The sequence below is a fragment of the Ascaphus truei genome, chromosome 4, assembly GCF_040206685.1.
Source record: "Ascaphus truei isolate aAscTru1 chromosome 4, aAscTru1.hap1, whole genome shotgun sequence".
NCBI lineage: Eukaryota > Metazoa > Chordata > Amphibia > Anura > Ascaphidae > Ascaphus > Ascaphus truei.
Window position 1 is genome coordinate 238319822 of NC_134486.1, and position 24991 is coordinate 238344812.

The following is a 24991-nucleotide window of genomic DNA, read 5'->3' on the forward strand; positions in this document are numbered from 1 at the left end:
AAGGAGTATAAGTGTGTGAGAGACAGCTGTGTGTGCATACATATAGCACAGTATGTACAGACATATATATATATGTGTGTGTGTGTGTCAAAAGGAGAGCTACTGAGCATGGCCAAATGTATACAACAAAAGACAGTAAAGCCCAATGCTACATCCAATATGACAAAAATACAGTTAAATACATATGTATATCTATAAAAGTGAAAGGTTCGCTGGCAAGCTCTCCCATTGGCTGAGGGGCGGGGTTTGTGACATCACAGTGGGCTTACGTCACACACAGGGGCTCACAGGCAATCTTCAATACTCCTCACTCGCCCGCTTCTCTTCCTCACTGTAGGAAACCTCCCCTGGCGCTTCTCCTCACCCTGCACCTAGCCACACTCAGCGGTGACCGGGAGCGCCGGGGAACGAGCGGCCGGGGGAACATGCGGGGGCAGGGAGCACGTCACCTCCACCACCCCTGCGGGCCCTGTACTATGTCCCTTCCGCAATGTTTGTATGGTTTACTTCTCACCTTTCAACATAGCTTCAAAGTTACAGGTATCTTGGTCCAGATCAGGTTCTGTAAATGGATTCCTTTTATATGTTAAAAAAAAGTACTTTTTATGTGAGCTCTGCTGGAGTAATAACAGTCACGGCGGAGGGATAATATGCATAAGATTATAGCAATACCTTGACAAGGACAGTGTTATGGATATCATGAAGTAAATTGCTCCCATTTTTCATCTGCGCTTATGAAGTGATTTACTAAAGTTGCACAAGTTATTTGACTATATATATACACAATTTATTATTGCTCAACTCAAAATACAGAACAAGGCGTAAATTCAAAATTGGTTCAGACCTTTTTTGCATCACTAAAACATCTGCATGACAAGGGTGGCAACATTTCGTGCTAGTGGCCCTTTGTCCATCCGTTTTCAGCTGGGCAAATTTGCCACTGAAACATCGCCACGTTTGTGTGTCATGCAGGTGTTTTTGTGATGTAATAAAGGTTTGAATGTGGTGGATTCCATTGACGCGCAGTGACTGTATTTTTGCCTGGGATTGGTGGTGATCAGCAGCTCCCGACTACTCTGAAGCAATCCAAGGTGAGGAGTGCCGTTCACACTTTATATTAAAGTGTCTTTTTGTCTTTTGTTGTATACATTGGGTCACAAACCCAGTAGCACTCCCTATGGCATAAATATATATGGCGTGGTGGGTTTGGATTGTGTGCGTTTGTAAATTTCAATTGGTAAACAATTGCTTGGAGGTTTGTGACCTCTCCCTGGTTTTAAACTCACTCATCCCACTTTTAAATAGCAGGTCTTGTAATGCACCTGTGAATGGCCAGTCCATTAAGACAGTTCTTTCTCCATTAGAGAGGTTATGAGTGTTTGCAGGTAGTGTTAGGACCTATAGAAAAGGGTGTACATTGGCGTGGTTACAGGCTTAAAGATACTTTGGCCAAAGAATTTTACTAAATGACCCTTACTTATAAGGAGACATAAGTATTTAACTATATATAGTTATTCCTTATAAGAAGAGAGACTTATAAGTATTTTAGTCATTTAGTCAAAACCAGCACTGACTGGTTTCTTGTCTTTTGTTGTAATAGTATAATATACTGAACACAATATTAAATACAGGTCTTTGATCTGTATTGTTCTTAACTTTACATCAATATAAAATGTGTTTGTAGGAATAGGCTCCTTATTTGTGCTATGTTTGCAAACACTGTGGGGAATTTTTATTCTTATTTATTCAAGTGTTTTGTCAGGTTACTGGCCTGTCTTTTTGCTATTGCCACTTAATCAACATAAAATCATTCTATGAGATCTTCACAGGCTTATAGACTGGCAGAAAAATACATAATTGAAATGAATACATGCAGCATGTCCCCAATCCTTCAGTTGCTGAAATCAACTTCAACTGCACAACTCCCCCTCCCCCCCCCCATGAAATGCTGTTGTATAAACGAAACACGCGTAACTGAGCTATTGTAAAAGCAATGTATTCTTGACTTGTAGCACTCACTTCTGGGAAACCTTGTCATTTGTCTAGGATCAGTGAGGATTGAATAAAAATGCCAAGAAATTGGCTATCACAAATTCTGTAGTTGACAACCTCTTGCCTGCTGGAAGAGGTCTACTGTACCAAGGGAGTGTATCCACGTAGGAGCCGAAGCACAGCCACACCAATGGAGAATAGGACACGAAAAGTTATTTCAAGAATTTATTAGCTAAAAAGGCATAAGGACAGACATCCTAATAGCACTCTGACACGTTTCACGCACAGGGCGCTTTATCAGAGTGCTTTTAGGAGCTGCTGATCACCACCAATCCCAGGCAAAAATACATCCCACAGGGGTGTGTAAAGGGGGCGTGAGATTTTCTGGGAGGGGCGCTGCGGTTACAAAGGCCCCACGCTTCCCTGAATGCATTTAAAAGAAATGCCGGGGATCGTGCGAGGTCTCTGAAACTTCTTACTTACCTTGGTTCCAGCGACCATGGTAACGTGCCACCACATGACCCTGTGATGGAGCCAAGCAGGGGGGGGGGGTGGGGGGAGCGGGCCGGAGTGGAGAGGAAAAAGGGGGTGAATTAAGTAAAGTTTACGCATTCCTGCTCTAGGGCCACTTGTGCTGAATCAGGGATATCTTTAAAACCTGGCCTGTTGGTGGCCCTTGAGGACTGGATTTGGCTTCCCCCCCCCCCTGGGCTAGCGTCTTTAGGGACAGGTTTGACGACCACAGCGTTACACAAAATTTTCATGAGCAAGTTTTGGCGGTGGATCATTACATTATTCCTCTACTAAGATAAATTCAGCTGTGGAGCTACTCGACAGCGTCACATAAAAGTGGTGCGATTCTAAAATAGAGCAACTGAAGTAATGAGTCCACAAATTCCATCTATACGTCTCCTACACATACAGTAAGATTCACACTGAAAGCAAGCCAGGTGGAATAAAACTAGAAGTACAACACAATACTATTCTGGTATGCAATATGGGTTGCTCATATACTGTAAGCAATAAGGACAAAGACACAGTTGTGCAATCAAATAACTCTGCATTTGTAGCTTTAATTGCTGGACTGAAAGAGTAAAATGTATTTATGAACAAATCATAAAGTGCCGAATAATTGTCAATTTAACTGTAGCATGTGGGAAGACCTATCTATGGCTTGAAACCGTAAAACTGTTCGGTTTAGCTACCGTCGCCTTGTGAATAAACCCTCAATTTTCTTTGTTAAAAAGGACTTTTATAGATTCTTTTAAATGTACCGCATAACAACTTTTAAATATTATTTACAGCAAAATTGATGTTGCAATGCAGTTCTTTCAATAAATATTTTTCAGTTAAAACTCTTCATAAAGATTATAAACATGGAAGTTTTCTCTTTTTTTGGTGCAGACAAAAGACGACATTTTTGATGAAACGGTTAAAAAAAATTCACAAACAACTTAATGTGATTAAAAGACAAATCTGAACGCAAAAGTACAAGACACTGCAGGTATAAATATCTATGAAAAAGATGACAGATGTTTAACGCACATGTTAAACACACCACAAAGTGTATGCAAATTCCCTTTAACTGATCAAACGGAAATAAATATGGTGAAACACAGGCAAATGTACTGAGCCAGCCAGTACAAAAACGTAGCGAAAGATCTATTTCCCCCATTGACAGCGAAGTTGCACTGGCTTAAAAACAACAGGTTCGCCATGTAAAATCTACAGTAATATTAAACCTGTCTATCATCTCCCTGGGGCAATTTATGTTTTAGCAAATAAAAATATCACTTGTGAGCACATCAACAGGTCTCCAACCTGCTTTTACCCTTTATCATACAGTGCTTCCCACTGCAGTCAGGGATTCTGGGTAATGATACGCAAATGAGCACACAGTAATAGAAACAGACACTTTCCAACGACTATGCAAATCAAGAGGTTACAGTTGTGGAAGGAAATTACCATTTCACTTTTGCAGCCGTTTTTTTGCCTGAAACACACAAGAAGTGCTGCTCCAATATTTTCAATGTGTGGAGACAGTAAAAAAAGGAAATAAAATTTATATTCCAGACTTTAGCCTGAGAGATGAATTGAATGCAATGTATTGAAAGCAGGGTTTTTTGTTTTTTTGTGTGTTTTTTTAAAATGCAAACAAAAAGCAGGTTTTCAAATTTACAAACAACATACGCTACAGCTACAGAATGATCTGCAAATCCTCTCACCACCTGCCTTGTAAACAGCCTTCAGTTTTACACTCTATTTTGACGGTACTGTCTCAGTGGTCAGACTGCAGTGACTAAAACTGTTAGCAAACCGAATTTAAATTACACAAAAACACAACAAATCTAAAAAAAAAAAAAAAGAACTAAAAAGTGACAGTTGGGATAAGACTTTACAAAAAAATTAAAATGCTTGACTACACAGATTTATTGCGTAAAAGCAGAATGCCTCTTTTGAGCTTTAAAAGCAGTAGGTGGACTGCCCTTTTCAGTGGTTAGTTGCGTGGTTGTGGGATGTTGTACCATTCATGGACTTTTTCTTCGTTTCCACTGAAAACATGTAGTCTATGTCCATTTAAAACAATCTAATTGAACATTTTTCTTCACTTAGCTTGTCTTGGAACAGGACTGAAATGTTAATTTTTAGGTTCTATTTCAACCTACAAGTGTCATTTAAACCACAGCTACAGCAATAAGGGAACAGGCGGTCACTGTCCCAGCCATGTGCGAGTGGTCAATAACCACCCTTCCTTCTGTCAGCTATGTGACAAATAGCCAGTGTTTCAGCTCCTCTATGCCTTGCAACAGCTGAGTGTAGTAGAAGTCCACATTTGAAGCAAAGTCTTTACACACAGAGGACTCCACATCAGCGAAAGCGCAGTACAACGCAGTCCCTCCAACGCTAAGGAAAACGGTCAGTATGCACAGTACTATCAGCAAAATGCAGGAACCGCCACCAATTTCTTCTGCAACAAAAAAAAAAGAATTGAAGGTTAGATACTCTTTCTTTGTAAGATGACCTCTTCTAACATCGCAAGACAAAGAACAAAACAGACTGCATTTGAGCACCAGTTAACATGTCTTTCATAATCTTTATGTTAGCACACTGTACAGAGATATGTACTAAGATATGCCAAGATAATGGGGCAGGCACGTTCTCTTTAGTGCTAAATGCAGGAAAAGTTTTACTTCTTACATCTGACATTGATGTCTTAGTCACACGTTTAATGCCACCTCAGACATGTGTGAACTTCATTGAAAGGGGAAAACTGCAGCAACTACAGGCACAAACTTTGATACATATATCCCATAAGCAGAGTTGTTTTTTGTTACACTGATGCAAAGAGATGGGACAGGAAATTAAAAATCTTATCACCTCAACATCATTCCCAATTGCGATCCCTGATTTCCATCATCCCAAAATGTCATTGTCATGACATACAAGGCTGACAACTGACATAAATGATCTTAATAAAGCAAAATATATAAAATATTAGTATTCATTTAGAGCTGTGTAATCTACTATAGAAACAGAATGGACTTTACCGAACACATTTCTATTGGAACTGGAAGCACCGTATTGTGAGATGGGACAGGTTTAAGTATAAAGTAAGACAAAGCCCTCAAAATCGTCATCTACTTTGAGGCCTTCAATGATAATTAAAAACAGCAGATCCTCAATACCTGCCCCAAAGAAGAACTGTAATACAAAAATAACACTGTACTGGACTATGGAGTGGTGCTTTACGCAATCAACCAGACATGACTGGCGAGAGTTTATATACTCGGTCTACTGTACATTTATCTCTACTAAGGAGATATTTTGAATGGTGTAGAAATAAAATACTCTGTATCTGTGTGTTGTACAACATGTTCAATATTGAGAGCGGCCTTTCGACTCGCCCTCAGACCATATGCAGCTGCTTTTAACTTTTCCTTATTAAGAATGTGAATTCGTTTAGTAGGATAAAACAGAAACAAGACAACCAGTGTGGCCAAGTAGGCAGTCACCAACCAGCAAATTGTCTTGTAGCAACAGTGACCGAGAAATGTCGGAGAACACTACAAATATTTGTCTCTTGACCTACTGCATAAATTCAAAAGGCATGATCTGTGCAGTAGCATGATATAACTGTGCTGTATATATGAGCTTGGGTATGTAGTATTGAAAAGCTGATCTCTTCTTGCGAATTGTTATATGCAAAGTTTTGAGATGGCAAATACATCTTCTGAACAGTTTTTTTTTTGGTTGGGTTAACCCAAATAACACTTTCTGCTTTATATTTAGCATTTAAAATAAAAAAATCCATATTGTGCCACTAATTCACTATATATGTTGTGACAGATGATTTGTTTTTAAATCTCATGCTGCCTTAAATAAAAATATATGTCATTAATTTACATATACGGTTTGGTATTCTTTCACAAATGCAATCCCCCCCCCCCTTTTTTTTAATGCGTTTTAACATTATCCTTTGCTTTTATTATTTGTGTATGTATTGGGGCAGGAGTGGCCAACTCCAATTCTCCAGGGCCACAACAGGTCAGGTTTTAAGGATATCTCTGCCTCTGCACAGGTAGCTCAATCAGTGGCTCAGTCATTGAATGACCCACCTGTGCTGAAGCAGGGATATCCTTAAAACCGGACCTGTTGGTGGCCCTTGAGGACTGGAGTTGCCCACCCCCTGTATTAGTGTGTAGCTGATGTTTTTGTTATTGATCAATAGCTGCAAGTCGGCTTAACACAACGCACCAGTTGTGTACTGACCTTGGTCAAGAACATCTTCCATTTCTTGGAACCTCACTTTCCTCTTCGCCTGTTTCTGTGGCGGCTGGGCAAACTTCTCCCCCTCACCTCCATTACGTCTCTTCAATATTGATACCAGACCAGCAGCCGGATTGACCTGTAAAAGATTTGATTAGATAAGTCGTTAAAATCATATTCTGAAAATAAATAAATAAAAAAGGCATATTTACTCAACCACATTTGTGGTCCAGTGGAATGATGCTTCACTAAAGTAAAACACTCCACAATCACTGCACTTTTCTTTATAGAGTCTTAAAATACTTAGGCTGGAGGAGTAGCTTAGGGGTAATGTCACTGCCTGGTTTGAACCCCAGTGTCAACTCCCCCTGTGACAATTTTATTTCTATTTTTATAGCAACCTAAAACATATATACACTTCAACCCCCTTATAACGCTGTGCTTGGGGTCCAAAGAATCACATCGCTCAATAGGCGGATCGCGTTAGAAATAATGTACAATTGCATGCATTGTACAATAAAGTATTTAAGATACCAATAATCGTGTTGTCAAGTATTCATAAATATGAAAATTGGGAGCCACGCTTGCATTGCGTTATAAGCGGATTCGCGTTGTAACGGATCTCATTATAACGGGGTTGAGCTGTATTTGTTTTATAGGGTATATCAAAATATTTGAAATGGGGCTGAGGTATTCACATGGAGTTGGCTCTGCGCTATTTCTGCTGAATTACTTATTGTACACATAAAAATATACATGTATTTTTCCTTACTTAGAGCTGCAACACATCTGTTCCCTACAAAAACAATGGGGACCTGTAATCCCCCCAACCAATAAGGGACAGACTTCCTTACTATCTCATGGAATTGTACATTGGAATGCACAAAAAGTCCATCCTAGACTTTATTAGGATATGGTTGACGTCATATTATTTCAGCATAATGCTATGCTATTGTCAAATAATGTGACAATATTGAAGTCGTGGTGTTCCACTCAGCCAGACACTTGAATAGTGCTTTTGGAGGTGATGAGGGGGAAATAAAGACACGTTCTTTGTCACACCTAAGCCAGTTTTTGCCTATCGTTTTCCTCCTATTGGATGAGAGTAATGCCAGGTTTAGATAAATAACGTAACGTTATTTTTGCACATTAATGGTAGCGGAGCGTCAAGAGCAGGGCATTCTTATGCTAGTGGCTAATTTGCTTATAACTTGCATACTATTTTCCCCAACGTCCATTGCTTATAATGCTAGGCTTGTAAAGTTATGTTAACGTCACGTTAAATTACTTGCTCTAGTGAGTACAGTATTACAATGACCGTTAAATTAATGGGGGATAAAGCTATATTAAATGGCCTTACAGAGATGAGGCCCGTGTTTTGAAGTTACAAACACCATGTTCTCTAGCAGGAGGAGTTTTACTTGAATTGCACAGCAAATACAATATCACTTGTGAGCACATTCACGACTCTGGCAGGTCTGCAACCCTGCTTTTCCTCATTATCTCTTCGCATACAGCGCTTCCACTGAAGTCAGGGATTCTGGGAAATGATATGCAAATGAGCACACTGTCACGTTTTTCTTCTTATCCCTTTTGACATGGGCCCCTATAAGCTTATGCCTACAGCATTACACCACTTTTCAGCACAGCATGGGTTACAGAAGTGCTTAGCCAGTCAACCTACTCAGACAGCTGTTTCACCCAGAATTTATATTGTATGTCTCAAAGAATGTGTGATGTGATCTAAATGAGCAAACTGTAATGTAGGATAGTAGAAATATTGTTTTTATCTTGGGCTGGTGAGCACACTGCAGGATAAAAACATTCATATAAAGTGATTGATTCTAAGCTCCATGGGGCAGGAATCTCCTTACCTACTGTTGCTATGTATGTTAATGTTTGTTATGTTATTGTTCCTGCTTCCTCCAACCCTATTGTACAGCGCTATGGAATATGTTGGCACGTTATAAATAAATCAGAATAATAATAATATGCCAGACACTACATAATAGAAACAATACTCTTTCTGTATCTGAAAAACATGAACTACTGTAGTTCCTGGTTCCTCTTCCTTAAACAAGAACAGTTGTGAAGTTGCTGTATACATTCCTCTTTGCATTATAAAAGCCAATATTTATTAATTATTGTACTCACTGCACGTGTGACAAATGGTGATAAAGACAAACGCTGCCATACGCATTACAAAACACACGAAGAGGCTTTCGCTTCCAAGCACTGACCTCACTGGGAGAGAATCGAGTTTTAATCAGCAGAGATTTGCGTAACAGACAGTATCCCAAAATATCAGCTTTAAGCCGCCAGTCCTTCGTTAACGAATATTAAATATTATGCTTGGACGTGCTCTGTTGATTCTGGAATACGCTGGTGACCTCGGGGCATGACGTTTGATACTTGATGGCTTGTTGCACTTCTGCCCTCAAGCCATGCTCGATTGATTTAAAATAAATAAATATTGTAACAAAGATGACTAATATTTTAACCTTATCTTGATGATTGATCAACAGGTTGCCAAGATAAGAAGAGTGTCAAGGTAATCCAACTACTTGGACAAGTGTATCAGCACGCTTGAAAATTGATCTACCACGGGCACCTGAATGTGTATAATATATATATATATATATATATATATCCAACTAGCACCCTCTCTATCCACTTTTAAAGCTGCAGTTCAAGCAATATCCTACATGTTTTTTTTTTTAATAAATCAGTTCTGTACTATGAGAAAATACTTGTAGCATTTTTTTTTTTAAAACAACTCTGACATTTTTTATGTATTATAATGTAACAAGCATTTTTGTTTCTATAGCAACTAGTTACAAATTCACAGATACGGAGTCAATACGTCTCTGCAGCCATTTAGTGAACCCCCGAGCCGAATCTTCGCCGACCGATCACAGGAGAACGGATCGATCTAATTATTTATTGTGTGACTTGTATTGATGCACGTATTAATGGGATTTTTTAGTTCTTTATTTTTTAAATGGCAGCTTGGACTGCGGCTTTAAGACCCATCTTAAATCCCACCTCTTTAACGAAGCATACGAGTAGCTCCGTGTCCGATACTTTACATCTCATACATCGACCATGACCCTTTGCAGACGCATTTACCAGAACACCCTCCTACTGTCTCGGTTTATTCTCCCTACTTACCACTTAGATTGTAAGCTCTTCGGGGCAGGGACCCCTTTTCCTATTGTTACTTTCATGTCTGAAGCGCTTATTACCACCATGTGTTATATTATTAAGTCACGTGTATTACTGCTGTAAAGTGCCATGTACATACATGGCGCTATATAAAGATATACATACAAATACATATATTTTTGTGCATATATTATGTTTCACCGCACAATGAAATGTTTATTCATATTTATAGTACCCACACAAACACACCAAATGGTGATGAGGGTCACCACAGCCCCTGAAAATTGCACTCAAAGTAGGTCACACCAATGGTATTAGTATGGCCAATATGAAGGCTAGAATAGCCAAACCCTACAAATAGGGTGGACCGCTATATGGTCATACATGAGCACAATCAAAGAAAAATAATAAATGTTTAATATATTATAACAATATTAAAACCCGACGAAACACTAAAGTACTAATTGATTGATTAAAATCCCCATGCGCTGGGTGGAGGCAGGTAAGTGAGATGTATACATTGCACTAACAGTGTCACTCACATAACAATATAACAGATCAAATGCACACCCATATAGCCAATAAAGCCCTAGACTAGAGCAATACAGACAGTTGTAGCATGCCAATGCTGTGGGTTGGAGGGGAAGTGTGCAGGGAATAGGTATACAGAGCCCAAGTAAAACTCTGTGCTGTATTCTGGCTGAAAGTGAAACCATACGACCTGTTTCCCAGTCACAATGTGTGTTCTGTGTCTTTGCCCGAAATAAGTGTCCAGAGCAAGATCTGTCTGCCTCTCCTACCACACGCGCGCGTGATCGTCAACGGAATGACGTCACCTGACCCCGACATACATTTCGTGCGGCTTTCTCAAGGGGGAGGAGTGATGGTAGTGTGTATTGTGCGACTTCATATACCCTCCTCCTCAGGGAGGAGCCGTTAAAATTGCCCAATCACATCGCATAGTGTGTTAAGTGGGCGGCGGGTGAAAATGCCCTGGTCACATGATCTTCCCCATAGAACTTTGCATCTTTGGTCCTCTTCTGCTGCACGTACAGCCATTTAGTGAACCCCCAAGCCGAATCTTCGCCGATCGATCACAGGAGAACGGATCGATCGGCAACATAGCTGGGGGGGAAAGACAGAGAACCGGGACAACTGCCCAAGCTCAGTGGCTGCAGGGAGCTTGGCCGGTGGCAATGCCGGGGGAGTGTATGTGTCTGGGGTTATTGTGTGTGTGTGTGTGTGTGTGTGTGTAGTGGGGGTATTGTGTGTGTATGGTGGGGATTGTTGGGGTATTGTGGGGGGGTTGGATGTATTGTGTGGGGAGAATTTTGGGTTATAGTGTGTGTGGGGGACATTTGGGGGGGGGGGGGGGGTTGTGTCAGGCTATTTCATTATTATCTCAGTATTATTAATTCATTAATTAACACAAGGTCTTGAAGAGCCACAATCCAGTGTTGGTCTTAGAAGTCATCTGTTTCCAAAATCGGGAACACCAACTATTCTGTTCAATTAAGAATTGTGGTCCTTGGAAATTGGCGATTTAACCTATAAAACCTGCTGGACTGGGGTTCTGCAGGGGCAGTGTTGGAATGGCTAGGTTTATATGTAACCTTATCTAATCCACATATCCAATATATGTTTTTGTACCTCAGGATGATTTTCTTTGCTCGTGTCCTCACATTTTCTCCAAACCCCCCCCCCCCTTCCAAAAAAAATTGCTTCACCTAATCATTCATCCTCTCCAGTCATAGCCTTAGGCTGCGCTTATAGCGCCGGTGACATCGCTTCAAAACAATTGTATTGATGCCGTCGCGTGCGCTTATAGTGGACACGACGGCAACTGAGCGACAGCGCTACCAACATCCTTGTAGTCACAAGAATTTTGATTTTGCAGACGGTCTCCCCATGTGACTGCCTATAAGCCAATCACATAGCCCCTCTGCCTTCCTCCTTGCCGACCCCTCCCCTTGTAGCCAGCGACGTCTCCAAACCTGATAACTTTTGCAAAGGCGACGACGACGGGTGAAGTCATCGGTTGCGTCGCCGTCGCTATAAGCGCAGCCTTACTTCTCGAACGTCCACCTCACATAAACAATGCTGAACAAAACAATGTGTAACTTTGAGAAATGTCTGCTGTGTTGGACTGAAACGTTGGATGAATAAACACTAACTACTTGACCACTATTTTGAAGTGCTACTCCTTTTGCATCATTTATATTGGACTAGAAAAGGTCATACATTTAATCTGTTTTAATTTCATCAACAGGATTAACCTCAACATGATTAACCTCAACATAACATGAATAAACTATGTTATCTACTTGCAGAAATCATAATTTTTCAACTAACTGGAGGTACAAGTCCGTGAATGGAAGAGTACTTTGTGAGCCAGACAGACACAGTTGGCAACTGTTGAAATATTCGAACAAACACAAGCGATAACCATTTCATTATTAACTTCCATCTCCCTCTTCTGTGTTATGCTTTTGTATCATATATTTTTCCAAGAAGATTTGGCCGCGGCAGAGGCCAACAGTGCTCAATCTAAAAAAATGTCTGCTGCAGTATCAGCATGGGGGGACGGACGGGGACGGGGACGGGGGGGACAGACACCTGAAATGTGCTGGTACCTACTACAGCCACGGAGTTCAACATATTTAGGGGATCATTGTATATCGGTCTAAGGAGATGCAGAATAATTGCCGCCAATAAAGGATTTACGTCTGAAAACGCCCCGAATGGCTACTTCGGCAGAGATAGAATAAGGTCCGTAGTAAATTTACCATTGAGTTTGCAGTCAAATATATGCAAAATTACAAATTAAATACCCCAAGAAAGCTGCAGGGCTGCAAGTGGAATGAAGGACTAGTAGTGTATGGCGAGACAGGATCATCACACTGAAACTGAGCTACACAGAGACCCTCCTAATGTTTCAGCATTCCCTACAATTCATCCTTTCTATGCTGCAGGACAGTCAATGTGAGTGGAAAGGGAACGGAAGGGATCAGTGTTGTGATGTGAGATAGAACAAGGAGAACAGAAATCCCTACTGATGCACTCACTAAAAACCAAAATAATAAAGTTGTAATACATATGCAAAGAACACAAAAAAATCAAGCTAATTAAAACCTAAGTTGTAGCGCATGTTTGACAAACATAGATGAGTGACTTCTCACTAAGTGCTTGAAAAAACCTTGTTATACCAGATAACATCCAGAATGACATACGATGTAAGTGGTCATGAGGTAAGTATATTCAAGCATACAGCTCAACGAAATAATGGGGCAAACCCCTATTAAAGCTATGGGGTTTAGGTAAGACAATGTTTCTGGAAAAGACAGCATCCCTGCACATATATAAAATGCAGATTTTGAGTTCTGTTGTTGGTCTAAGTGTACCTCCTGTGATAGGGAGATACAGAGTATACACTCTGTAGGCAAGCAAACTGCTACAAATGGCTGTGATTATAGCAATGGATGTACTGTTATGTACATAAGCAAACAAAGTTTCAACACCAGATCTTTACCTTGTTAAGGCTGTGACCTGAAATCAAGATATGTTGCTTCCAAATCAGCGTTATGTGGCTGATAGATATGCCACTGATATGCACGCCGAGTATCCAGACATACCACTGACACCAAAAATAATGCCCCAATTGAAGTGACTCCTGGCACTAGCTAGTGGGATCCTGTTTGGCCCACATCTTTGTTACCTAGCCACTAAACAAGTACGTCGTGCTGTGAATGAAAAACTGACCAGGCTACTGCTAGCCTGGTCGCGCTAATGACGTGATGTGAGATAGCCAGAGTGCTCCATTTGTGGCAAGTACTTTGTGCCTCCTTTGTAACTCATGCACTCTCAGTTCCCAGGCAGTGATGACTGATAGCTCTGACTCTCGCTCTGGATATACATTGTACTTGTATCTGCACTCCCCTGTTGAATATTCCATTTCATTAATGGAGCAGTTCAACATACATTTATTTGCCTTTAAAAAAGGTACAATTGTTGTTTCTCAGATTTGAAACAGACGCTCTCATGTATAATATGTTAATAAGCGAGTGGTACCTACCTCTGCTGAGATAAGAAAGGGATTCCTTACAGCTCTGCTTGCATCCACCATAATCTCTTCCAGGTATACTGCACATGCGACTCCCCCTTATTGTACAATACGTAGTTGCCACTAACCCCACCAAGTTACTGCATACAATTAACCTGCACTGTTATAATCACATGTAAAGAGAGCCCATTGTGCAACGTGACCACACTAAAGTAACGGCAAAGCCTTCAAAACAGAAACTTGATGGAAGAAGCCCAATCTTGACTTTTTTCAAACAAAACAAGCATTACACATGTAAAAGTAAATATAGGATACTTCTATAGACAGTAATACCGGAGACCTGCCACATACAGTAGAAAAAAAAAGTTCTTAAGTAAAACATTTAAAAAATAAAAATAAACTCAGAAGAGCATTAATCCTTTCAATCTGTGGATCTTGTGTGCAGGTTCCTTCAGCGCTTGAAGTGTTTCCGTATACAGAGTCCGATAACGTGTGGCATGTGCAGGTAAATGGTATTTTTTCCTCACTGTGCAGTATATTTGATTCAGATCTAGACGCCGCTGAAAGGGGCAGAGAGAGACAGGTCCTAGGATGCCGGAAAGTTCTTCTGGCAGCTCCCACCTTCTCAGGGACCTGCTGCTTCATGATTTAGCACAATGTGTCTCACCACATATACAAGTAGAGCCACATTTATTTAATCGTGTTCATTATAGCAGTATACAAAACAGCACACACACACAGAACCTCTCCCTTATGACTAATATTGTCTCTTCTCCTTCCCCAGCCAAATGTGCTTGTTTGCTTTCCCAGCCTGTGTTCAGCTCGGACGTCTAGCTGTCTAAATAAGGTTCACAAAGAGGCCACAAAAGCCAACAACACTGTTTTGGAAAGCTGCTGTGGAGCCCAGCTCAGGGCGCGGTCTCGTCTTCAGTTTTAAATAGCTTGGGTTAAATAAGTGGCCCTCAACATTTATTTAGCAGGGGCACCCCTGAAGGATTTTTAAAATCTTGGGGCTCCCCTGCTCTCCAGGCCACACACACCTTCCTCCTTGCTCCCACGTACCCCATTCACCCTCTTTCTAACAGGCACACTCCCACCTCACTCAACCCCCCCCCCCACCACTTTCTTACTCCGCACGAACCCATCATACTCAACACACCCCCTTCTCACACAGCAGTCTTAACTTACACCCCCTCTTACTTACATTCTCCCCTCCCCCATGGAGCGTAAGATGCGACCTAACCGGTTAGGAAACAGAGGAGGATCCCTCGTCTTCCGCTTCCTCCAACATCGGTGACCACACTGTGCCAGAGAGGCTGTGCCACTCAGGCTCCACGACCCCTCTGGCACTTAAAGGGTTACCTAAAGATGTGGTGTTTTGCATGCCAAGCTAAGGGAGGGGCTCCATTATGCATGCAGAGACAACTGCTGCTGACTTGTGCACTTATACTGAAGCAGGGGGCAGCTGAGGGAAAGAGAAGGTTTTGGCACTGCAGGTGTGACTTTCTCTAAGTGGTAGTTGCAGCACAATCTGGCAGCTTTATCCAGGGCTCAGAACACAGATGGCTCCGTCAAACCGTGGTGCAGAAGGCAGAAATGGGCATTCTTTGGATGTAGAAATGAAGAACGTTTTCACTTGCACGCCGCTCAGGCAGTGAAGAAACGGAAGTATTTAAATTGCTTTTATTTTAGCGTTTTCGTTGTGATTACGTATTGTAATTTTACTGTGAAATCCTCCAGCAGGTTTCTATTTTAGGAAAAATATCAATGCATAAACATTTTGGGACATGTGGAGAGTTAAAGGAGCAATCCCCCCTAACTAACCCCCATTTTGTGTTTTACATGATTGGAACCGCACTATTTTCAGCGCTTGGGACCCCGCTGGTCCCTGAGATACTTACTGGTATGTCTTCCCGGTTTTTAAATGGCCATCCATTTGGAAGTCACAACCAATGATGTTGCAGCGCCCAATTGGCCGCCATTTTGTTTCCCCTGAGAAAGGTTGAAACCTGGTAACTTCACCGGTAAGTATTTCATGTACGGTGTGGTGTGCCCACTAAAAATAGTGGTGTTTCGCTCAGGGGAACCCCCCGATTCCCTCCCTGTAAAAAGGTAGGAGGAAAGGCTCCTTTAAACCCTGTGTCCTAATCATAATCCCTTTTTTACAGGTGATTGTCTGTATGTCTTTATTACATGACCTTCTTGCGATCATTTATGTAAAAAAAACCTCCCCACATACAAAACAAATGACATTACAATTTATTTTGAAATAGTAAAGAAATTTGATGCTTACATTTGTCGCGGCTACGACAGTGAACACTTTGCAAATTAAATTAAATTCCCTTTCTTCTCTGGCCAACCTTGCATTTTCTTAAAGTTTCCATATGTGCCATGTGTGTTATGAGTACACTGGTCTGTACCACTCTTAGTTTGTAGCACATTATCTGTGTCTTGGTGTTACCCGAGACCATCCTAGTCTTTACATGGAGCCTTTTTACTTGCAGTACACAAAGCACTGTGCCCTATTTCCTCATTCTGAAGCAGAGCCCCAATCACTCTGCCCCAAGTGCTCCCCTTCAAACCCTGCCTGATGTTGGCTGTGGCTTCTAATCTGATGTGCTCTCCAAGCAGCAAGACTTGCGGTTAGAATAAATCAGTTGTGTAGAATTAGATAATTCTTGCTGCATTTGTTTCATACTCTTTCCCCTCCCTCCCCCCAACCCCCTCAACTAATGCCTTGTTTTTTTAATGAGTTTTAATAATGTGCTGAGCATCCCCTTTGGCTGCGTGGCAACCATTTAGAAAGTCACATCCACCACGCACATTTTTGAGCTCAGAACTGTTGCAACTTGAGCTGGAACAAGAATGTGTTACACTTGGTAATATAATGTTACATTGCAGAGTCAGAAGTCATTTCAATAACTCTGGGAGGGGATATTCGCTGATCGATCACAGGAGAACGGATCGATCGGCAGCTAATGCTGCCCACATTTTTTTCTCTCCAAAGGTGTAGCCAAGACTGATGCTTTAACTCTTCGCTTGCCAGAGAGCTGGCAGCCAGGGAGTTCATCCCCTACTAATCAGGCCCTCCTTTTAGCACCTCTCTGGTGTCAGAAAATAGAATTAAAATAGGACTCAAAATTCAGATTATTATGCTCAGCCACTTCTCCATGCAGTGTGTGTGTATTTGTGTGTACATTTAGCTAAGGTGGGTAAAAAAAGTGACAAAACCCCCCCAACAGCAAAGCATATAACAAATGGAAATATTACTGTATGCTCATTTGCATGTCTTAGACAGGTCTGCAACCCGCCTTTCACCATTATCACCAGCACACAGCACTTCCACTGCAGCAAGGGATTCTGGGAAATGACATGCAAATGAGCACACAGTGCCACCACCATAACTTTACTAAGTGTGGTGAAACCTATCCCTGCTTCATTTTGCAAAGCCAGTATAACCAACCCCACACTGAGGAGACCCATTAAGGTCAAAACAGCTGTCTGTGGGTGGGTTTACTGGCTATGCCTCTTAACCCAGGCTGTGCTCAAAGCTGTGAAATGCAGCAAAATTAAGCTTATAGGGGACCATGTTAAATGGTTTTGAAGCGAAAGGTGCCACTGTGTGCTCATTTGTATGTCATTTCCCAGAATCCCTTGCTGCAGTGGAAGCGCTGTGTGCTGGGTGATAATGGTGAAAGGCGGGGTTGCAGACCTGTCCAAGACATGCAAATGAGCAGTGGTTGACAAATCACCAAAAAATCTACTCGCCACACAAAAAAATCTACTCGCCACCTAGTACCAAACGTGTGCTGCTTGGGCCAATATTTACTCGCCCGTGGGTTAAATCCACTCGCCCGGGGCGAGCAAATGTATAGGTTTGTCGAACACTGCAAATGAGCATACAGTAATATTTCCATTATATATATATATACATACACACACACACACACACACACACACACACACACACACGTATCCCCCTGAGGAAGGTCCCATTTTGGAGGACCGAAACGTTGGGTTTCTTGATGTACCATTATTTTCACTAATACACTTTGTGAAGTTTTCTACAATTGAGTGCTGTCTCTTGCTTTACCAGACCTCGGAACGGTGTCTATATTATCCATATGTGACAAGCATCTACAGCCTATCAGCACCTATGGAGTGCCAACTGTTCTATTTACACACACACACACTATATATTATATATAATATATATATATATATATATAATACCCTATTTCCTCGATTCTAAGACGCCATCGATTCTAAGACGCACCCTTGATTTAATAAAAAAAAATGTGGGAAAAAAAACCCAGTATATTAAATGTGCAGATTTTTTTTTTTTTAAACTGAATGGATGGGGGGCAAGGAGAGAATGGGGGGAGGAAGGAGGAAAGGGGGGAGAGAAAGGAGGAAAGGGGGGGAGAGAAAGGAGGGAAGGGGGGGGGGGAGAGAAAGGAGGGAAGGGGGGGGAGAGAAAGGAGGGAAGGGGGGGGGAGAGAAAGGAGGGAAGGGGGGGAGAGAAAGGAGGGAAGGGGGGGAGAGAAAGGAGGGAAGGGGGGGAGAAAGGGGGGAAGGAGGTAATGGAGGGATGGGGGAGAAGGGGATGGGGGAGAAGGGGATGGGGAGGGAGACAGTGGAGGGGAGGGAGACGGGAGGGGAGGGAGACGGGAGGGGGAGGGAGACAGGGGAGGGGGAGGGAGACAGGGGAGGGGAGGGGGAGGGAGACAGGGGAGGGGAGGGGGACACACACACACACACACAGTGACAGAGAAACACACACATACACAAACACACACAGATTGACAGAGACACACAGAGAGAGACACATACACAAACACACAGATTGACAGAGACACAGAGAGAGACACATACACAAACACACAGAGACACACACACACACACACACACACACACACACACACACACACACACACACAGAGTGACAGAAACACACACACACAGACACAAACACACACAGAGAATCACACAGAGACACACACACACACACACACACACACAGAGTGACAGAGAATCACACAGAGAGAGAGACACACACACACACACACACACACACACACACACACACACACACACACACACACACACACACAGTGACAGAATCACACAGAGAGACACACACACACACACACACACACACAGAGAATCACACAGAGAGACACATACACACACAGAGTGACAGAGAATCACACAGAGACACATACACACACACAGAGTGACAGAGAATCACACAGAGAGACACATACACACAGAGTGACAGAGAATCACACAGAGAGAGACACACACACACAGAGTGACAGAGAATCACACAGAGAGACACATACACACAGAGTGACAGAGAATCACAGAGAGAGAGACACATACACACACAGAGTGACAGAGAATCACACAGAGAGACACATACACACACAGAGTGACAGAGAATCACACAGAGAGACACATACACACAGAGTGACAGAGAATCACACAGAGAGACACATACACACAGAGTGACAGAGAATCACACAGAGACACATACACACACAACGTGACAGAGAATCACACAGAGAGACACATACACACAGAGTGACAGAGAATCACACAGAGAGACACATACACACAGAGTGACAGAGAATCACACAGAGAGACACATACACACAGAGTGACAGAGAATCACACAGAGACACATACACACACAAAGTGACAGAGAATCACACAGAGAGACACATACACACAGAGTGACAGAGAATCACACAGAGAGACACATACACACAGAGTGACAGAGAATCACACAGAGAGACACATACACACAGAGTGACAGAATCACACAGAGACACATACACACACAAAGTGACAGAGAATCACACAGAGAGACACATACACACAGAGTGACAGAGAATCACACAGAGAGACACATACACACAGAGTGACAGAGAATCACAGAGAGAGAGACACATACACACACAGAGTGACAGAGAATCACACAGAGAGACACATACACACACAGAGTGACAGAGAATCACACACAGAGAGACACATACACACACAGAGTGACAGAGAATCACACAGAGAGACACATACACACAGAGTGGCAGAGAATCACACAGAGAGACACATACACACAGAGTGACAGAGAATCACACAGAGAGAGACACATACACACACAGAGTGACAGAGAATCACACAGAGACACATACACACACAGAGTGACAGAGAATCACACAGAGAGACACATACACACAGAGTGACAGAGAATCACACAGAGAGAGACACACACACACAGAGTGACAGAGAATCACACAGAGACACATACACACAGAGTGACAGAGAATCACACAGAGAGACACATACACACAGAGTGACAGAGAATCACACAGAGAGAGACACATACACACAGAGTGACAGAATCACACAGAGACACATACACACACAAAGTGACAGAGAATCACACAGAGAGACACATACACACAGAGTGACAGAGAATCACACAGAGAGACACATACACACAGAGTGACAGAGAATCACACAGAGAGAGACACATACACACACAGAGTGACAGAGAATCACACAGAGAGACACATACACACACAGAGTGACAGAGAATCACACACAGAGAGACACATACACACACAGAGTGACAGAGAATCACACAGAGAGACACATACACACAGAGTGACAGAGAATCACACAGAGAGACACATACACACACAGAGTGACAGAGAATCACACAGAGAGACACATACACACACAGAGTGACAGAGAATCACACAGAGAGACACATACACACACACAGAGTGACAGAGAATCACACAGAGAGACACATACACACAGAGTGACAGAGAATCACACACAGAGAGACACATACACACAGAGTGACAGAGAATCACACAGAGAGAGACACATACACACAGAGTGACAGAGAATCACACAGAGAGAGACACATACACACACAGAGTGACAGAGAATCACACAGAGACACATACACACAGAGTGACAGAGAATCACACAGAGACACATACACACAGAGTGACAGAGAATCACACAGAGAGAGACACATACACACAGAGTGACAGAGAATCACACAGAGAGAGACACATACACACACAGAGTGACAGAGAATCACACAGAGACACATACACACAGAGTGACAGAGAATCACACAGAGACACATACACACAGAGTGACAGAGAATCACACAGAGAGAGACACATACACACAGAGTGACAGAGAATCACACAGAGAGAGACACATACACACAGAGTGACAGAGACAAGGGAGGACTCGTGGGGCTGGCAGCCGAAGCTGTGAGTAGCAGGGGGGGGGGGGGGGGGGGGGGGGGGGGGCGGAGGGTTCATGGGCAGGAAGCTGTGAGTAGCATGGGGGGGCGGAGGGTTCCTTTGACCTGGAAGCTGTGAGTAGCAGTCAGGGGCGGTCAGGTGGTGGTGCCGCTACAGCCGCACTGCTGTGGGTCGCAGAGGGGGGGCCAGCACTTCAAGCAACCAACATGAGACAAGGGGGAGAGCGGGCGGGGGGCCGTGGTTCAAGCAGCCGGCTACCGCGCTTTTTGGTAAAACGCTGAAAGCTGCACGCCCTCCGTCTGCAGCGCCCCCAAGCAGGTTTTTTTTTTTTAGTACATCGATTCTAAAACGCACCCCTATTTCAGAGATGTGAAATTGGGAAAAAAAGTGCGTCTTAGAATCGAGGAAATACGGTATATATATATATATATATATATATATATATATATATAAAACATAATACTGAGTTAAGTTATGGTGAGTAAGTAAAGTAAAAAAAAGTGACAAAAACCCTCCACAGGAAAGCAAATATGCAAATACAACTGTATGCTCATCTGCATGTCTTAGGCAGGTCTGCAACCCCGCCTTTCCCCATTGTCACCCAGCATACAGCACTTCCACTGCAGCAAGGGATTCTGGCTGTGACCATGCAGCAAGCTTAAGCCTATAGGGAACCATGTTAATAATGTTTATTGAGGCAAAAAGTGACACTGTGTGCTCATTTGCATGTCATTTCCCAGAATCCCTTGCTGCAGTGGAAGTGCTGTATGCTGGGTGATAATGGTGAAAGGTGGGGTTGCAGACCTGCCTAAGACATGCAGATGAGCATACAGTTATATTTGCATATTTATATATATATACACACACACACATACACACACATATATATATATACACACACACACACATACACGAGAAGGCAGTTGGCACACTACTAACCAGGCAGAAACAGATGCTTATCCCATATGAATAGAACAAAATGTATATTTACCAGATTGGGGTCCAGCAAAAAAAGAGACTGCACACTGCATGTAGTCTTCAGACAAAAAACTGTATTGAATCACAGGGCACAACCCTGATGAAGGTCCCTCTGGGTGACCGAAACGCTGGTTGCAGTGCCCTGTGATTCAATACAGGTTTTTTTCTGAAGACTACATGCAGTGTGCTGTCTCTTTTTTTTGCTGGACCCCAATCTGCTAAATATACAATATATATATATATTTTTTTAAACTTCAGGTGCCCCGAGCTTCTACATCATGAGGTCTGGCATGTCAGGGGCACCCGTGACGTTGTAGCTTTTTGCTAATTTGCTGTACTGTACAGAAGGGGTGTCTTATTTCACCTCATTTTTCTCTCGCTCACTTAAAAAAAAAAAAAAAAAACAGCCCAAAATCTAACTTTAAATGGGTGGTAAGTCCATCTTAATTGGCGGCATAACTGTGAGCACGTAGTGACGTACAGCTGTAGCCTGACTCGCCTCTCCCGAAGCTGTGTGCAAATCTGCTTGCAGCCCTGCGGCAGCCGCAGCATTTTGATCAGGCGGCTGCTTGCGGTTGCTTTTCAGCCAGGGATTGCCAAAACTGGTTCCCCTCCCAACCCCTGATCACGAGGAAAGTTAAAAGGGCTACACATGTACTTGGCTTTCTCTGCAGTCCGGGCTTTGCCAGGGGGAAAAGCAGCTAATTGTTTCAGATGCAGCTGCCCGTGGCTGTCGCCATTCCCAGAGTCGGGAGGAAATGCTTTATTTTTCCGTGGCTGAGGGGAAGGGGATTCGGCGCAAACTTGGATTCAGAGAATCCTATCTGGCAAGCTCAGGATCAGGCATTTTTCACTGATAAGACCCTTTTGTAGTCTGCATGAAAACAGCTCTGTGCTTCCTCGTGTGGTGACAAACTATTAGAAACAGCCGGAGTTGCTAAGTGAAATATATATATATATATACTATCGCGGCCAAGTTTATTTGAGCATTTACCTGGTCTCGGCCGCGACAGTAACCGGGCACGCGCCGTGGTGTACCGGGCGCGCGCCGAAGCCTCGGAGGAGCGGCCCTCCGATCGGGGCTTCCCCCTCCCCTCTCCGGGTCCGCCGGGTCCCCCGGAACCCCCCACCGCCGTCCCCCACATCGCGGGACACCAGGGCTCCCTCAGGGAGCCCTGGGCACGCGCGCAGGGGGCGTAGGCACCCGATGAAGCGTGACCGCGCGTCACGCCGAGGGGATTCGGCTAGCAAGCCGGGACATCTCCCGGCTTGCGGAACTAGCCGAGTTCAAATAAAACGTGTCGCCTCTGTATATCAACCCCACACTGATGAGACCCATTAAGATTGAAACGGCTGTCTGTGGGTGGTTTTCTGGCTATGCATCTTAACCCTGGCTGTGCTCAAAGCTGTGACCATGCAGCAAGCTTAAGCCTATAGGGAACCATGTTAAAAATGGTTTTTGAAGCAAAAAGTGGCACTGTGTGCTCATTTGCATGTCATTTCCCAGAATCCCTTGCTGCAGTGGAAGTGCTGTGTGCTGGGTGATAATGGGGAAAGGTGGGGTTGCAGACCTGCCTAAGACATGCAGATGAGCATACAGTTGTATTTACACATATATATATATATATATATATATATATATATATATATATATATAAAATCAAAATCTAAAAAAAGCTAAGAAAAAGAAATAAATTAAATAAATAAGACTGGTAACCTGCTTTAAAGGGCTGAAGGAGAAGCTCTGTGATAATGTCACTGCCTTTGAAGTGGGTGAGCCCTGTGCAATCCCAGTTTCCGCTCTCTTTGTGAGCTTGGATAACAGACTTAATCTCCATGTGCCTCAGGCACCAAAATTAGATTGTCAGCTCTGCAAGGCACAGACTCATAGCGTCTGCACAGTTCTATGTACAGCACCGAGTACATCCTAAGAGCGCCAACAACCTACATTATTTGTACTCCTTTGCGTTTACTTTTAAGATGGGTCAATTATGGGGGTAGTGCACCTTTAACTACCAATTTCTCTTCCGTTAACAAAAATCCTCACCGGTGTTCTATACCCCAGATAGATCCTGTTTTACAATAAACCTGCTCCCTACTGAGCAGCTTCGCAAGTATGCAGTGATCTTTATCTCAACGGGTACACTCTGTTTTATATTCTCCGGCATGCACTATAAACATACCTGATGAAAGATGACAATCTCATGTTAAATGTGACCCTAAAGCTGCAGTACCAGCTGAAACAAATGCAGCCCCATGCACTATCTGGTTATATGGGGTCCAGCAAGCTCCTTCTTCGCAGTGCTATTCCCCTTACGTGACCTTTACAGCAGTGGGTTTCCCGTTCTGTAGGGGGTTCCCCAAGAATAATTTGGCAATGGCTAATATTTTATTCTTCAAGCCTCAATGCTAATTTTGCCCCATTTAGTTTGTCGGTGGCATGCTTATTTTTGCTTACCATATGCATAACCTTATACTGTATTTATCTGTATTTAACCTCATCTGCCATTTGCCTGCTCAGGCTGACATACTGTAAATGTCATTACCCAACACCAATTTAGCATCATTAGGAAAGACTGAGGCTTCGCTCTCTGCGCCAAGATCATCAGTAAACAAGTGAAAGGGCAGCGGCCTCAGTATTGAGCCTTGGGGTACTCGCTCCACTTACTAATGTAGCCCAATCTGAATATGTGTCATTTTGTGACACCATTCTGCTGCCTATTCCTCAACC

General features: G+C 42.9%; 1 protein-coding gene across 2 annotated transcripts in view; it reads right to left on the reverse strand.

Annotated features, from left to right (window-relative positions):
- Positions 1-3032: 3032 nt before the first annotated feature.
- The window catches only part of CNST (consortin, connexin sorting protein), a 117727-nt gene continuing 95768 nt past the window's right edge, over positions 3033-24991 (reverse strand). For both annotated transcript variants that reach the window (XM_075597071.1, XM_075597072.1), the window contains 2 exons: positions 6763-6898; positions 3033-4960 (listed from right to left, as the gene is read on the reverse strand). In XM_075597071.1, coding sequence (XP_075453186.1) covers positions 4755-4960; positions 6763-6898 — 342 coding nt within the window. In that variant the 3' untranslated portion in view covers positions 3033-4754. The remainder of the gene's footprint in view (positions 4961-6762; positions 6899-24991) is intronic.